Genomic DNA, 16977 nt, shown 5'->3' with positions numbered 1-16977 from the left:
ACTCATATTCAGCTTTTCGTCCACTGTAACCCCTAGGTTCTTTTCTGCAGAACTGTTTCCTAGCCATTCGGTCCCTAGTATGTAACAGTGAATGGGATTCTTCCATCCTAAGTGCAGGACTCTGCACTTGTCCTTGTTGAACCTCATCAAGTTTCTTTTGGCCCAGTCCTCTAATTTGTCTAGGTCCCTCTGTATCCTATCCCTACCCTCCAGGGTATCTACCACTCCTCCCAGTTTAGTATAATCTGCAAACTTGCTGAGAGTGCAGTCCACGCCGTCCTCCAGATCATTAATGAAGATATTGAACAAAACCGGCCCCAGGACCGACCTGTGGGGCACTCCGCTTGATACCGGCTGCCAACTAGACATGGAGCCATTGATCGCTACTTGTTAAGCCCAACGATCTAGCCAACTTTCTATCCACCTTATAGTCCATTCATTCAGAATACTGTGGGAGACTGTATCAAAAACTTTGCTAAAGTCAAGGAATAACACATCCACTGCCTTCTCCTTGTCCACAGACCCTGTTATCTCATCATAGAAGGCAATCAGATTTGCCCTTGGTGAATCCATGCTGACTGTTCCTGATCACTTTCCTCTCCTCGAAGTGCTTTAGAATAGATTCCTTGAGGACCTGCTTGATTCCAGAGGTCCCATTGAAGCTGCTAGGACTGTGTTAAGGTACCACAGAGGAACTGGCTCTCAGACCGGAGGATGGATGGATGAATAAGCCCATGGCATTAGAGAAGATTGATCTTCTGTGAATGGGGGATGAAACACTGATATCGCCACTTTGTGCACTCTCAATGAGCTACGCACAAGACCGGATGGTTAACGGTGCAGCAAAAGCTGTGAGATGTCCTGGATAGAAGCCAGCATCAGTTGTATTCCGTGGGACAACAACCACACCAAAAAACACGTCCATTTCACTGACTAAGCCGGGGTTCTCAAACGGGGGGGTTGGGACCCCTCAGGGGGTCATGAGGTTATTATATGGGGAGTTGAGAGCTGCCAACCTCCACCCCAAACCCCGCTTTGCCTCCAGCGTTTATAATGGTGTTAAATATATAAAGAAGTGTTTTTCATTTATAAGAGGGGTCGCACTCAGAGACTTGCTATGTGAAAGGGGTCACCAGTAAAAAAGTTTGAGAGCCACTGCTAGGCTATTCTGGTAGAAGGCTTTCTACTGAACAATACTCTTCCTCCTCATTCAGCCGTGAAGCAGCCACATCGCGAGATGCAGAGAGCTGAGCGTGGGATGCAAGGAGTGACCATGATTCTTTGAGAGTAGGTTGGGATGGAGAGGAAAGGGTTCCAGAGAGGCTGAATTGGTAACATGAGAAGGTGGGAGAACCAGCACTGCCTCAGCCATTCCAGGGAAATTTGAATAAGCTTTCCATGACCCGCTCTAAATCAGTGATGATTAGGATTGGAGGAAAAGCATACAGGAGAGCTGACTGCTGGCTGGGTGGAAGATGTCAGACAGGGAGCCCAGACTCAGACACTCCCACCCCCACCTCAAGAGCAGACAGCATTTCCTGTTGTCCCTTATGGTGAACAGGTCAATTGTTGGGATGCCCCACACTGCAAAAACGACACTCAGATTACTAGGCTTCAGAGACCACTAGTGGTTTAGGGGAAAATTCCTGCTGTGATGTCTGCAAGATGATTCTGAACCCTGGGTAAGTGATCAGCCATTGGAGTGATACACTTGTAGACCCAAAACTGCTACAACCTGATCTCCTCAAGGCAAAGCATCCTGGAGCATGCTCCCCTCTGCCTGTTCACATCATATAGTGTTGTTGGTAAGTATATGAATTTTTGACCCCCTGATGTGGGGGGTCTGTGTTTTACTTGAACAAGAAACTCAATTGCCACTAAAATTGGACTTTTCCAGTTTTCTGATTTTTACCATAATCACTCGGGTTCTGCCCATTGACGCCTAGAGCACTCCCGGAAATGTTGGAATTGATCAAATATATTTTTCAAAAAGCTATTGAATTGCAGACAAAGACATAGAAATGCCACTGAGTTGAGTGTAGGGTCTTGTTTCACTCAGCCACCAATAGTGAATTTTCATGAGACTGCCTTAACTTCAAGATAGCCCCATTTATTTGAAGATTATCATCTAGATAGCTGTAACAGGAACAGGCCTTTAAATATATACAGGTCTGTCTCATCTTACGCTGGGGTTACGTTCCCCAGTCAGCGCATAAAGCGAAAATCGCGTATAGTCAAAATTACATTGAGTGTAATGGCAGGGGGAATCGCCCACACTACAGAAACAGTATTTAAATTGCTATTTTTCTTTTTTTGTTTGTTTTTTTCTTGTTTTTGCCGACCGCGTAAAGCTGAAATTGTGCATGTTAAATGCGCCTACGATGTGACAGACCTGTGGCCCTGTTCAGCAAGGTGGTTAAGCACATGTTGAACTACAAGTAAATCTCTCCCTGCTCAGAATGTGCAGAATGTTTAGCTGCATCTGGCTCCAAACCAGACGTTTAAGAACACAGGAATTGCCAGAGTAAGTCAGACTGGAAGCTGCCTAGTCTGGAATCCTGTCTCTGACAGTAGCCACAGTTTCTCAGCCATGATTGTATTTTAGTCTCTCATACCATGATGACTGGGTTTCCCTATAATCTTCTGTGAGGAATTTTGCAAAGACTGTTTGGAAGTCCACATAAATTATCACCTCACCTACTTTGTCTCTCATATATCCTAGACCAGGGGTCTCAAACACGCGGCCCACGGGACTTTTGCGTGTGGCCCGCCAAGCTCCCTGCACCCCCCACCCCTCTGCCTACCTGCGGGATTGCCCCCTGTGGCGCTGCAAGCCCCGCGCCGCTCTCTGAAGCAGCTGGCAGCATGTCCCTTCGGGCCGGAGGGGAGGCGGCAGAGGGCTCCTGCATTGCCTCTTTCCAGGCACCGCCCCTCGCAGCTCCCATTGGCTGGGAACAGGGAACCATGGCCAATGGGAGCTTCGTGGCAGGTACCTAGAGGAGCAGCAAGAGCAGCAGATGCACAGAACCCTGAGCCCCTCCCGCTCCCCCAGGGCTGCAGGGACACGGTTCCAGCTGCTTCCTGGAACGGAGCGGAGTGGGGATGGGGGCCAGGGCAGCCAGGCAGGGAGCCTGTCCTGGCCCTGGCGCGCACCACTGCCACCCCGGAGCCGCTCTAGGTAAGTGGTGCCAGGCTGGAGCTTGCACCCTGAACCCCTCCTGCACCCAGCTCCCTGCCCTGAGCCCCCTGCCGCACCCCACACCCCTCCTGCACCCCCTGCCCTGAGCCACCTGCTGCACCCTGCACCCCTGCTGCACCCAGCTCCCTGCCCTGAGCCCCCTGCCGCACCCCACACCCCTCCTGTACCCCCTGCCCTGAGCCACCTGCTGCACCCTGAACCCCTCCTGCACCCAGCTCCCTGCCCTGAGCCCCCTGCTGCACCCTGCACCCCTCCTGTACCCCCTGCCCTGAACCACCTGCTGCACCCTGAACCCCTCCTGCATCCAACTCCCTGCCCTGAGCCCCCAGCCACACCCCACAACTCTCCTGCACCGAACTCCCTGCCACACCCCACACCCCACCTGCACCCAACTCCCTGCTGCACCCCACACCCCTCCTGCACTCCCTGCCCTGAGCCCCCTGCCGCATCCCGCACCCCTCCTGCACCCCAGCTCCCTGCCCTGAGCCCCCTGCCGCACCCCACACCCCTCCTGTACCCCCTGCCCTGAGCCACCTGCTGCACCCTGAACCCCTCCTGCACCCAGCTCCCTGCCCTGAGCCCCCTGCCACACCCAACACCCCTCCTGCACCCAACTCCCTGCCCTGAGCTCCCGCCGCACCCTGCATCCTTTCTGCACCCCCTGGGGCAGCATTGGGGTGGGGACTTCGGGGAAGGGGTAGGAAGAGGCGGCGCCTAATGAAAGGGGTGGAGTGGGGGCAGGGCAAGAGGCAGCAAGGGGGAGGTGTCAGTGATGCGGCCCTCGGGTCAATGCACTAGTCCTCATGTGGCCCTCGGGGTCATTTGAGTTTAAGACCCCTGTCCTAGACCCAACGTGGCTACAACAATATTGCAAAGACAAACCCATTCCAAAGGGTTCTCCTTTGACCGCTATTTTATTGGCATGCTCAAAGAATTCAGATAGATTTAACGAGACATCATTTTCCTTTGCAGAAGCTCGGCTGGTGAGAGGTTAGACTCTCATGCCTATATCACTGTTTTAGAATTCGATTTTAGTTATTGATTCGAACCAATTTACTAGGTGTTGAAGAAAGGCTCACTGGGCTGTAATTCTGTATTTCTTCCTTTGTTGCCCAGGGGGCTTCCTTGCTTTAAGGTCTTTTTCACTTGCTTCTCTTCTGCACGATAATGCGACATTGACTCATTTCTCTGTGTTTTATTTTCAGACAAACTCCAGGCTGAGCTCAGTAAGTTCCATTCCCCCCAGTACGACCTTTGTGTGGCATTGTCTCCTGCTCAGTGTGTCTGTGTCCAGGGGCGTTCTCACCCCTCTGTCTGTGTTTGGTTGCAGGGTGGAGAAGCGCCCAGCTCTACGCAGGTACTGTACATACCGCTGGTATTTTATCTATGGTGAGACCCACCTCCCCTGGGAGCTGTCTGCTCCTTTCCCTGTGACATTCAGTAGGCTGGAAATAGCAATGCTGCCGGGGGCAGATGGAAGGGGGCAGACAACACCCAGGTTTGCTGCAGAGCAGGGACATGACCCCTTTGGGAAAGGGCTGATCGGTGCGGGAACGCTGCCCCCAGTGTCACCTTTGCAGCAGGGCCGGTGCAACCATTTAGGTAAACTAGGCAGCCGCCTAGGGCGCCTAGTGGTTGGGGGCGCCTAAAAGACCCCTCAGGCGAGGAGGTGGAGTGGAGGTGAGCTGGGTAGGGGGGCGCGCAGGGAGGGCTGCCCGCAGTAACGGGGGAGGGGCGCACAGCTTGTGACACTCCCCTTATGCTCAAATAAGTTGGTTAGTCTCCAAGGTGCCACAACTACTCCTCTTTTTTCCCAACCCAGTTGCCACAAATGGAGCCCACACAGCAGCTTTTCTGCCTCGCAGCAGTGGCTGAGCTGTGGGTGTTTGCACCCAGCCTGACCATGGGTATGTGTTGGTGCAGGCTGGGAGAGGCTGGCAGCTCCGGCAGGGATCAGAGCCCAGTGGATGTGCACACACATTGCAGCACCATAGCCAGGGGTGAAAGTGGGACTTACCGGTGCGCCCCACACCAGGCCCAGCGTCCTTACTAAGGGGTGGAAAGGACAGGGCTGGGACGCTCCGCTCCTTCCCCTAAGCCCCCACCCCTGTTCTGCCACTAGCCCAGTGGCTCCTTGCACGCCAGAGTATCCCCCTACACCAGTGGTTCCCAAAATTTAACAACCTGTGAACCCCTTTCACTAAAATGTCAAGTCTCATGAACCCCCTCCTAAAAATGAATATTTCCAGGGATTTTCTCCTTTACCTGAGTATAAATTATAAAAAGTAGTGATCTTAGAAATATAAGCATGTCATAAAACCACATTTTATTACACACTATTTATTATTTATTATTATTTATCATTACAGTATTTTTATTACATTATGAAAACGGCCACACTCTTCCAAGATCTCACTTTCATAGCTTGTATCACTTTGAATAAGCCTGTTATAAGACGAGGCTCCTATGTTTCATCAAGGAGTATCAGTTGTGAAACAGCAGGAAGGTATTTAAGGGTATGTCTACACTACCAGAGTAGTTCGATTTTACTTAACTCGAATTTGTGGAACCGACCTTACAAAGTCGAACGTGTGTATCCACACTAAGGACAGTAATTCAACTTTGTGAGTCCACACTAACGGGGCAAGCGTCGACATTGGAAGCGGTGCACTGTGGGCAGCTATCCCACAGTTCCCGCAGTCCCCGCTGCCCATTGGAATTCTGGGTCGAGCCCCCAATGCCTGCTGGGGGAAAAAATGTGTCGAGGGTGGTTTTGGGTAACTGTTGTCATTCAACCGTCACTCCCGCCCTTCCTCCCTGAAAGCGCCAGCGGGAAATCTGTTCGCGCACTTTTCTGATCAGTGACAGCGCGGACACCACAGCACTGTGAGCATGGAGCCCGCTGCGATCATCGCTGCACTTATGGCCGTTGTCAACTCCTCGCACCTTATCGTCCACCTTTTTCACAGACAGATGCTGAAAAATCGGGCGAGGAGGCTCCGGCAGCACGGTGAAGACATGAAGTCTGAGAGTGGCACAGACCTCTCACAAAGCACGGGACCCTGCGCCGTGGACATCATGGTGGCAATGGGTCATGTTCATGCTGTGGAACGGCGATTCTGGGCCCGGGAAACAAGCACGGACTGGTGGGACCGCATAGTGCTGCAGATCTGGGATGAATCACAGTGGCTGCGAAACTTTCGTATGCGTAAGGGCACTTTCCTTGAACTGCCCTGAAGCGCAAGGACACCCGGATGCGAGCTGCCCTGACTGTGCAGAAGTGAGTGGCCATAACCCTCTGGAAACTTGCCACGCCAGACAGCTACCGGTCAGTAGCGAACCACTTTGGCGTGGGCAAATCTACCGTGGGGGTTGCTGTGACGCAAGTAGCCAACGCAATCGTCGAGCTACTGCTCTCAAAGGTAGTGACCCTGGGAAACGTTCATGTCATCATAGATGGCTTCACTGCGATGGGATTCCCAAACTGCGGTGGGGCTATAGATGGAACTCACATCCCTATCCTGGGACCGGACCACCAAGCCAGCCAGTATATTAATTGAAAGGGCTACTTTTCAATGGTGCTGCAAGCACTGGTGGACCATAGGGGACGTTTTACCAACATCAACGTCGGGTGGCCGGGCAAGGTTCATGACGCGTGTGTTTTCAGGAACTCTGGTCTGTTTAGACGCCTGCAGGAAGGTAGTTTCTTCCCGGACCACAAAATAACTGTTGGCGATGTGGAGATGCCTATAGTGATCCTCGGGGACCCAGCCTACCCGCTAATGCCCTGGCTCATGAAGCCCTATACAGGCGCACTGGACAGTGACAAGGAACTCTTCAACTACCGGCTGAGCAAGTGCAGAACGGTGGTGGAGTGTGCTTTCGGACGTCTCAAGGGGAGATGGAGGAGCTTACTGACTCGCTCGGATCTCAGCGAAACCAATATCCCCATTGTTATTGCAGCTTGCTGTGTGCTCCACAATCTCTGTGAGAGCAAGGGGGAGACCTTTATGGCGGGATGGGAGGTTGAGGCAAATCGCCTGGCTGCTGATTACGCTCAGCCAGACAGCCGTGCGATTAGAAGAGCCCAGCGGGAAGCGCTGTGCATCCGGGAGGCTTTGAAAGCTAGGTTCCTCAGAGAGCAGGGTAACCTATGACTGTCCAGTCTCTTTACAGAGAAGCTGAACCTGCCCTTTTTCTTTACTCAGTTACTGTTGACTATCCTCTGCAGTTACATACCCCGTTCACCCCCTTCCAACACATGGTTAAAAATAAAATACATGGAACATTGTGAATTAAAACCGTTTTCTTTATTAATGACTTCGCGGTAAAGGGTTGAAACTGGGATGCAGACTGTGCTGGGTAGGGTGTGTAGTGATGTAAAGACCGCTTCTAAACTCGAGGAATGACAGGCTCCCGCTCCTGGAGCGGTCCGCAGTGCCGGACTGGTTGTTTCAATGGAGCCTGCCACCCCTCCTTATCGGGACTCTGTGTGCAGGGGCTATGTGACCTTGTGGCAGGGGAGGACGGTTACAGATTCCCCTGCTGCGTGGCTCTGTGGTCCAGGACATGGACCGCTGCATAAGATCTCTAGCCGCCGCCCCCCGCCACAAAGTCACATAGCCCCCCCACACACAGAACATGAAAACAACCTCCCAGACTGACCAGGGTGCCTAGAGACTGCACTGTGTGTGTGACCTGCTGCTGAACCTGCCCCCATGTCTGTACCCTGGTAAAGGTGACTGACCTGTCCAATTACCAACCTCCTTTCCCCCCTTGAAACACAGTCTCCTCTAAAAGAACATGACGGAAACAGTAATTAACAGAAAAGTCTTTTTTATTATCACCTAGACAGTTAGGGGATGAAACTTGGATGGGGGCTTGGGTGAGGCAGGAAGGAAAGGACTTCTCAAAATTTAGGGAATGAGAGCTTTTTGGTACTTGAGCACTCTGCAGGGGTGGGGTGACAGTTTTCACGGCCCCTGGCGCCCCTCCTTCTTGGTACTTTGGGTGAGGGGGGTATGGGACTTTGTGGCGGGGGAGGGCGGTTACAGATACACTGCAGTGGGGCTCTGTCCTCCTGCCTGCGATCCTGCAGAACATCCACAAGGCGCCGGAGCGTGTCCGTTTGCTCCCTCATTAGTCCAAGCAGCGTTTGAGTCGCCTGCTGGTCTTCCTGCTGCCACCTGTCCTCCCGTTCGCTCTGTGAGCGCTGGTACTGAGACATATTCTCCCTCCACTGGGTCTGCTGGGCCGCCTCGGCTCGGGAGCAGCCCATAAGTTCAGAGAACATCTCGTCCCGTGTCCTTTTCTTTCGCCGCCTAATCTGCGCCAGCCTCTGTGAGGGGGATGCCGGGGCAGGTCGCGCAGCTGTGTGATGGGAAAAAGGGAGTGAATTCCTTACAAAGATGCATTTTTGCGAACAATTAACATAGTCTAGTCTGTCTCTGTGAACAAGACCATGCACAGCACCTATCTCATGCGCACTCAGGACAAGTTCGAATTTTCGGCCTTCGCATTCATTGCCTGGGGTCTTGCACTGGAGATCAGACAAGCGGGGCAGGACAGCAGAATTCGTGGAGCAGGCAGACATGGTAAGCCATAGACTTTTGGCTGCTTAAAACTTAATTTATAGCAGTGCCCTCCTTTCACGCTCAAAGCCATGGTCATAGCGTTTGCAAGTTCCTGCTCCCGGCAATCCGGAAAGCAGGAACTCTGCCCCTGCTCCACCCCCTCGCGGTTGTCCCCGGGAAAGATCCCTGTATGCTGCCCCTGTCCCGCCTCCACCACATGGCTGTAAACCAACGCTTATTGTTATGTAAAGGAACAGTCAAGCATTCCCAATACTAACATTCCCCTAATTCAAAGCAGGAGACCATGAGCGAGATCACCCTGATGAGGATCAGCAACGATGATAGAGACCGCATGCTGCGTGAATGCCAGCAAAAACCAGGGGCCTATGCCGCCATGCTCTGCGAGGCAATGATCCCAGAGTACCTGAGGATAGCCTGGCGCGGAAAAGTGACCTACCACGGAGGACCCAATAAGGCAGCTCTCCCCAGGAACCTCCTGTGGAGGCTTTTCGATTACCTCCAGGAGAGCTTCGTGGAGATCTCCCAAGAGGATTTCTGTTCTATCCCCATATATATTGACATTCTTTTCTCATAGTTCATATAAAAAGTTCTGTTTAAAAATAAATGTTTACATGTTTAAAGCACTTACCGACTGATCCTTCCCCTGATTCAGGGTCCGGGTTCACGGCTGGGGAGGGTTGGTAGGGGATCTCAGTGAGGGTGATGAAGAGATCCTGGCTGTCGGGGAATTCTGCGTTGTAAGCGCTGTCGACTGCCTCGTCATCCTCATCTGCTTCCTCATCTTCCCCGTCCGCGAACATCTCCGAGGAACCGGCCGTCGACACTATCCCATCGTCAGAGTCCACGGTCAGTGGTGGGGTAGTGGTGGCGGCCGCACCTAGAATGGCATGCAGTGCCTCGTAGAAGCGGCATGTCTGGGGCTGGGATCCAGAGCATCCATTTGCCGCTTTGATCTTTTGTTAGCCTTGTCTCAGGTCCTTGATTTTCACGCGGCACTGCGTTGTATCCCGCCTGTATCCTCTGTCTCTCATGGCTTTGGAGACCTTCTCGTAGGTCTTTGCATTCCATTTCTTGGAGCGCAGCTCCGAAAGCACAGACTCATCGCCCCACACAGCGATCAGATCCAAGACTTCCCGGTCAGTCCATGCTGGGGCCCTTTTTCTATTCTGAGATTGCATGGACACCTCTGCTGGAGAGCTCTGCATCGCTGCCAGTGCTGCTGAGCTCGCCACGACGTCCACACAGGAAATGAGGCCTGGTCTACACTACGCATTTAAACCGGTTTTAGGAGCGTAAAACCGATTTAACGCCACACCCGAGCACACTGAGAGGCCCTTTATATCGATATAAAGGGCTCTTTAAATCGATTTCTGTACTCCTCCCTAACGAGAGGAGTAGCGCTAGTATCGGAATTACCATATCGGATTAGGGTTAGTGTGGCTGCAGATCGACGGTATTGGCCTCCGGGTGGTATCCCACAGTGCACCACTGACCGCTCTGGACAGCAATCTGAACTCGGATGCAGTGGCCAGGTAGACAGGAAAAGCCTCGCGAACTTTTGAATATTTCCTGTTTGCCCAGCGTGGAGCTCCGATCAGCACGTGTGGCGATGCAGTTAAAAATCAAAATAAAGAAAGAGCACATTCGCATGGTCCACGCTGGAGATCACTGTATGGGCAGGCAAATCTGTTCTATCAGCGCTCCGTTACAGAAGACGAAATTCAAAATCATTTTTAAAAAATCTCCAGACAGACGCCATAGCAGGGACTCAGCGCACTGCTGCGTGAGAAGCGTAACGGAAAGCCAAAGAATCAAATGGACGCTCATGGAGGGGGGACTGGAGCGGGGACTGGAGGACTCAAGCTATCCCACAGTGCCTGCAGTCTCCGAAAAGCATTTGCATTCTTGGCTGAGCTCCAAATGCTTCTAGGGTCAAACACAGTGTCCGGGGTGATTCAGGGCATAGCTTGGCAATTTAGGGTTCAAACTGATTCAAACTGGCCAGACAGGAAAAGGAATTCAAATTTTCCCGGGGCATTTCCTGTGTGGCTGGTCAGAGCATCCGAGCTCGGACTGCTGTCCAGAGCGTCAGAGTGGTGCACTGTGGGATAGCTCCCGGAGCTATTAACGTTGAATTCCATTCACACCTAGCCTAATTCGACACGGCCATGTCGAATTTAGCGCTACTCCCCTCATCGGGGAGGAGTACAGAAATCGAACTAAAGAGACCTGTATGTTGAACTAAATAGCTTCGTTGTGTGGACGGGTGCAGGGTTAATTCGATTTAACGATGCTAAATTCGACATAACCTCCTAGTGTAGACCAGACCTAAGAAGCCAGCTCAGAGTTCCTCCTACACAAGCATTCAGGTCTTGAGTAGTCCAGGCAAACAATGCATGTTACAACAAAGCTTAAACTTGTTCTTCATAATAATTTTAAAAACAATACTAGCTGCCTGTTTATTTTAAAAACAGCAAAAAATATCCACCTTCCTTTTCATTTCTTATAAGGAGTCTTAAAGTTTAAATCTCCTCAGTGTGATCAGGGGCGGCTCCAGGCCCCAGCACGCCAAGTACGTGCCTGGGGTAGCAAGCCGCGGGGGGCACTCTGCCGGTCGCCGCGAGGGCGTCAGGCAGGTTGCCTTTGGCGGCATGCCTGCGGAGGGTCCGCTGTTCCCGTGGCTTTGGCAGACCTCCCGCAGGCAAGCCGCTGAATCTGCGGGACCGGGGACCTCCCGCAGGCAAGCCACCGAAGGCAGCCTGCCTGCCGTGCTTGGGGCGGCAAAATACTTAGAGCCGCCCCTGAGTGATAGATATGCTTGCTTTGATCTGCTTAACTCTTGAAAGTCCAAGGGCTCCAGGCTGCTTGCCCCATGCTGCCCGGGGTGATCTATGGACAGCTCTGTCCACCATTAGGGATTCCCCCCCCAAAAGCCCCCTATAACGCTTTGTGAACCCCAGCTTGGGAACCACTGCCCTACACTGAGCGGGAAGGGAGGGGGTGTCCATTATAGTTACCATTAGAGAGCACAGGCACCAGCTTCCTCCTTGCCCTGGGGGTGCTCAAGCCCCACTTCGCCCCATGCCCAGCCCCCATTCCATCCCTTCCACCAATCTCCCACCCCGGCCCACCTCTTCCTGCCCAGTTCCACCCTCTCCGCTGAGCGCTCCCTGTCCCTGCTCCTCCCCCCATGTCCTGCTGCACACTGCAGAACCGCTGATCACGGCGGCCAGGAGATCCTGTGGGGGCGCGGGGAGGAGTGCCTCAGGTAAGCATCCTCCATCCCCCCTCCCACCTGCAAAATTCCTCCTGAACCCCACAAACACCATCCCAGAGCCTGCACCCCTCACCCCCTCCTGCACCCCCACCTCTTACCCCAGCCCAGAACCTGCACCCACACTCCCTCCCAGAGCCTTAGGCAGGTGTGTGTGTGGCGGGGGGAGTTTGGGGGCACTACCAACATTTCTACAAACCTGCCACCCAGGACGTAAAGCGGGTACAATCTAGACTAGTGACTAGCTGTGCCCCCCTTTACGCTGCTTTGCTGCTGTGGCATCCAGTCAGGACTGTGCACAGAGAGCTTGGTCTGGGTGTCCCTGCCGTCGGCCAGTCACCCCGAGGCTCTTACCAGCCTGAATTTTACCTCAGGGTAACCCCAGCACACTCCCAGGCCCACATTTTCCCCAGAAATGTCTGCCTTCTCCTGGATAGTACAAGTTTGCCAATCTAAAGTCTGTCAATTTATTACTAGAAATGATATGCATGAATCTTGTTATCCCAAAGGGAGTTTCCAAAAATCTTCAACTCAAACACACTGGATTAGATAAAAACAAATTTATTCGCCACAACAAAATAGATTTTAATTGAACATAGTAATGATGAGGCATAAACGATGACCAAAAAAATAAAGGTAACACACAACTCGTGCCAAACATAAAAAACTTCATTACAACCCCCTTCTGACAACAAAAATTGCTGCACGACCTGCAGAGCTGGGCCCAAAGCCTGAGCCCACCCAACCCTGCCACCTTGGGGGGAAGCCAAAGCCTTCCTGAGCTCCGCTCCTCGGTAGGGAGCGAAGCTGAAACCCAAGGGCTTCAGACCCAAGCAGGGGCCTGTAACCTGAGCCCCACTGCCCAAGGCAGAATCCCTCAGGCTTCGGCTTCGGCCCTGGGGGGTGGGGCTCGAGCTTCAGCCCCGGGCCCAAGCAGGTCTAAGCCATCGCTGGTGACCCCATTAAAATGGGGTTGGGACCCACTTTGGGGCCCCACTCACAGTTTGAGAACCTCTGAGATAGGAAGTCTCAGAACAGACTCTCTCCTCTGTTGAACCTGTTCCACTATGGATTGAGTAACTAAAGGTCATTGGGCAAAGGCGACGACTTTCTTCTTTTTGTGGGTGGATGCTCCACTCCTGCCCCGAGGCCCCACTCTGCCCCTTCCCCCAAGGCCCCACCCTTGCTCCACTCCTTCCTGCCCCCACTCTGCCCCCTGTTGCCTGATTTGGGGAGGGTTAGTAGGGACAGTGGAATTTATCCACTTAATTTGGTTGTATGTAATAATTAATTTTCTAATTAATTAGTAATGTTAGTAATAATTAATAAGTATTAATAATATGGGTATGGCTCGCCAATATGTGTGATCAGAAGATAAAAGTTCGTCTTGAATCAGGCTTCACAGAATTTAATACAAGGAGATTGGGGTATAACAGGAATTTACACTGAGACAAAGTTTAGTCAAACAAGACCTTTTATTTAAAACCAATAAAACAAGAAGTAAATGTAAAATGTTAAAAGCAGTTTGATTACAAAGTTACAAAATATCACAGTTCTTTAAGAGATATGATATGATATGATATGATATCTAATGCACTTTGCAGCAAATAGTACTAGAGTGAATTTCACACCTCTGCTAGAGGAAGTATAGTTATAAAGAAACTGGTTATGAATTAAACCCTTCTTAGCATAGATGCTTTAGAGGTGAAGTAGAAATTAAGAATTATTTCATACTTACAGCTGTGAAAGGACAGAATACTACGACTTATCATTAGTTGACAGCTTTCGTAGGTGTAGGCAGGGTGAGGCGATGGAGAATAGAAGGATGGGTGTATCGCCTGCCCTAATGGTGGATTATCACACCTTTTATAGGGAGAAATCCTTCCTCTTACGCCCAAATTTGGCTTTCCCCATGGAAAGGTGAGGGTACCTGTTTTCATAGGCTGACCTTTGTATACGTATTAATGACAACTATCTACGTATCTTGTGGTGTACTTGTTAGGTCCTTTTGCACCTAACTAGGTGAAAGGTTAGCAGATATTCAGAAAGTCCCCAGACAATTTGCGTAGGTTTGTTTCCTATTATCACTTTTCTGAGTAAGGGTCTTAAAGGTTGCTTTCAGCATCACAGAGGAAATAGGCCAGGATGTCTGGTCTAGAAGTTTCTAGGTATCTTGCGTTTACAGCTATTGCAAATTCTATTAATCTATGCAGCCTACACACTTTTATCAAAAAGACATTTTATACAGACCAACAGATTAATCCTCAGGGCTACACGCCCCCCTTTGACGGGGTGGTTTACATAAAGAAACCCCGTCACCTAGGACTTAACATTTGTGGGGCCCTTTTTAGTTTTATACCTGGGCAAATTTTGGTAGGTATTAGGAATGGGCACCATGTATATATATTTATCTTTATCCCCAGATGGTGCTCGTTTGTGCATTTGTTTAGGTGATTGTCTGGGTGTCTGTCTAGATCTTTGCCTAGTTTTTGGCTTGGGTTTGTTGCGTTTATACAGCATATAACCTAATATAAGGAAATTAATTACAATTCCAATTCCTTGGATAATTATTCATACTTCTAATCCGAATTTTTCTTTAGAAGTTGTTGCAGGCTCATTCCCTTCATTCATTAATTGGGTAATAACTTGATTTCCTATTACCGTGGGTTGCTTTGGGGTAAAACAGAAATTTGGCTCTGTGACAGGACACTTCAAGGGACCATACTGGTACCTCTTTTGGTTGGTAACCACGCAAAATTGGTTCTTCCAGCATAGGTTACCCTCTCCATCGGAGTCTTCCATGTGGTTAGCCTTACCAGGCATGACGATGATGAATTCTGTGCTTTCTCTCCCTGTAGTCCACACAAAACAGTGTCTGTTTTAAACACATTACACCTACAGATATACTGGGGTCCCTTTTTAGAACAACAGGCCATCTGTGGTACCTTCCAAGTTTGAGTTGGAGTGTGATAGACTACCAGGGGAGGTGCATTAACGCGTTCCCTGTAGATGTCATCTTCGAGGTGACCTATAGAATGGATAGCAGCCAATTGCCTGTACACATCTCTGTCTGGGTCAAACACTGGTAACGAGACCGTCTGGGGATAAAGATAAATATATATACATGGTGCCCATTCCTAATACCTACCAAAATTTGCCCAGGTATAAAACTAAAAAGGGCCCCATGTCACAGCGATTAACGGGGACGCGGGTTAATTTCCCTTTGATCCCAGTGACCAGCCCCTGCCCCAGCACTGACTCTGTGACTCTCTCCCCAGTGGACGTGACTCTGGATCCCAACACGGCTCATCCCAACCTCATTCTCTCTGAGGATCAGAAAACTGTGACATACGATGAAAGACGACAGGATCTGCCTGACAACCCTGAGAGATTTAATACTTATCCCACTGTCCTGGGCGCAAATGGATTCACAGGCGGGAGGTTTTACTGGGAGGTGGAGGTGGGGGACAAAACGAATTGGACTGTGGGGGTTTGTAGGGAATCTGTGATCAGGACAGGGAAGGTCAGACTCACTCCTGGGAATGGATACTGGACAGTGTGGCTGAGGGATGGGGAATACGAGGCCTGCACCTCCTCCCCCAGGACCCCCCTCTCTGTGAGGCCCCGCCGGGTGGGGATTTTCCTGGACTATGAGGGGGGCGAGGTCTCGTTTTACAATGTGACTGACAGGTCCCATCTCTTCACTTTCACTGACACCTTCTCAGGGACGCTCCACCCTTATTTCTATCCTGGTTACAAAGAAGAGGGTAAAAACGCAGCTCCTCTGACAATCTGCCCTGTCCCGGCTCAGGCTGGAGGGAATCTCTGTCCCTGACAGTGACCTTGCAGCAGAAACTGTCCCCTCCCAGTGCTGACCAGTCTCCAGGCATGTTCCCATGGGGCTGGTACAAAGGGTATCACCTGCCTGTCCCCCCTGTTATACTTAGAAAATGAAAACCAGCAGGATTTTATTTAGGGGATAAGGCAATATGCTGTGTTTATTGTGACTCTAGAAAGAATTAGAGTACGTAGTCAGTTATAGCTATAGCATTTTATTTAATTGTATATTTATTTATATACATAAGTTTTGCAAGGTTGTTATAGTTACCAGCTTTAGAGTTGCTTATGCCAAGTCACTGGCCAGGTGGCCAGGACACGAGGATGGAGCTGAGTCTTGTGAGATGCGCATTTGATGCTTTTGGAGGGTGGTTGCAGAACCAGACTTAAAGTTTAGGGTTTGGATTTATAGGGATTTGGTTTTATACAAGTTTATGGGGCTTGGTTTGTTATGCTGCTCTCACCTTTGCAGTGTTGTTTTCATGTTTGAAGTGATAATTAATCATGCAGATGGTACAGCAGTGACTGTTTATTTTGTTCTTTGTTTTTTGGGGTGGTTAGGGGTGGATTCTGGTGTGCCCTCGGGGTTACTATTGGGCTATTTTACCCAACGCATTTTTCAGCCAAATGGTTTTGGGTAGTGAGTGAGCCTTGGGGTGAGTCTGTGTCACTGCCCTGGGCCAGGAACTGTCCTTCCCCCCAGGGCTGCTGCACTGGGATCCCCACCAGAGACGATTCCTGCTCCAGAAACCATGGCACCATCCCGGGGCAAACAGCCAGAGCAGGATATAACCTCAGCCTGCAGCTTTACAGCCCTGCATCCCCAGGAACGCTGCAGGGCGATGGGCTCTGGGACGTATAAACCCAGACACCCACCTACCAATTCATGGATTTCTTCTGCTCTTTAGACATCAGCTCCAGGGCCTCTTCCAGCTCCTTCCTCAGAGGGCCCAGGGCTTCCTGGAGTTTCACCTGCAGGGGCATTGTGTGTGATAAACAGCCATTAGTCTTCATGTCTGATTGGTGGGGACTGCAGGAGGCAGGGCTGGATGAAGCAGAGGCCCTATAGGACC

General features: G+C 51.0%; 1 protein-coding gene across 2 annotated transcripts in view; it reads left to right on the top strand.

The window, feature by feature from the left end:
- LOC123378589 (butyrophilin subfamily 1 member A1-like) overlaps positions 1 to 16418 on the top strand; it is a 34548-nt gene extending 18130 nt beyond the window's left edge. For both annotated transcript variants that reach the window (XM_045032605.1, XM_045032604.1), the window contains 3 exons: positions 4405 to 4425; positions 4530 to 4556; positions 15346 to 16418. In XM_045032605.1, the coding sequence (XP_044888540.1) occupies positions 4405 to 4425; positions 4530 to 4556; positions 15346 to 15902 (605 nt within the window). In that variant the 3' untranslated portion in view covers positions 15903 to 16418. The remainder of the gene's footprint in view (positions 1 to 4404; positions 4426 to 4529; positions 4557 to 15345) is intronic.
- The last annotated feature ends 559 nt before the right edge of the window (positions 16419 to 16977 follow it).

Source organism: Mauremys mutica, chromosome 10 (assembly GCF_020497125.1).
Source record: "Mauremys mutica isolate MM-2020 ecotype Southern chromosome 10, ASM2049712v1, whole genome shotgun sequence".
Lineage (NCBI taxonomy): Eukaryota > Metazoa > Chordata > Testudines > Geoemydidae > Mauremys > Mauremys mutica.
This window is presented reverse-complemented; position numbering and strand designations above follow the sequence as displayed.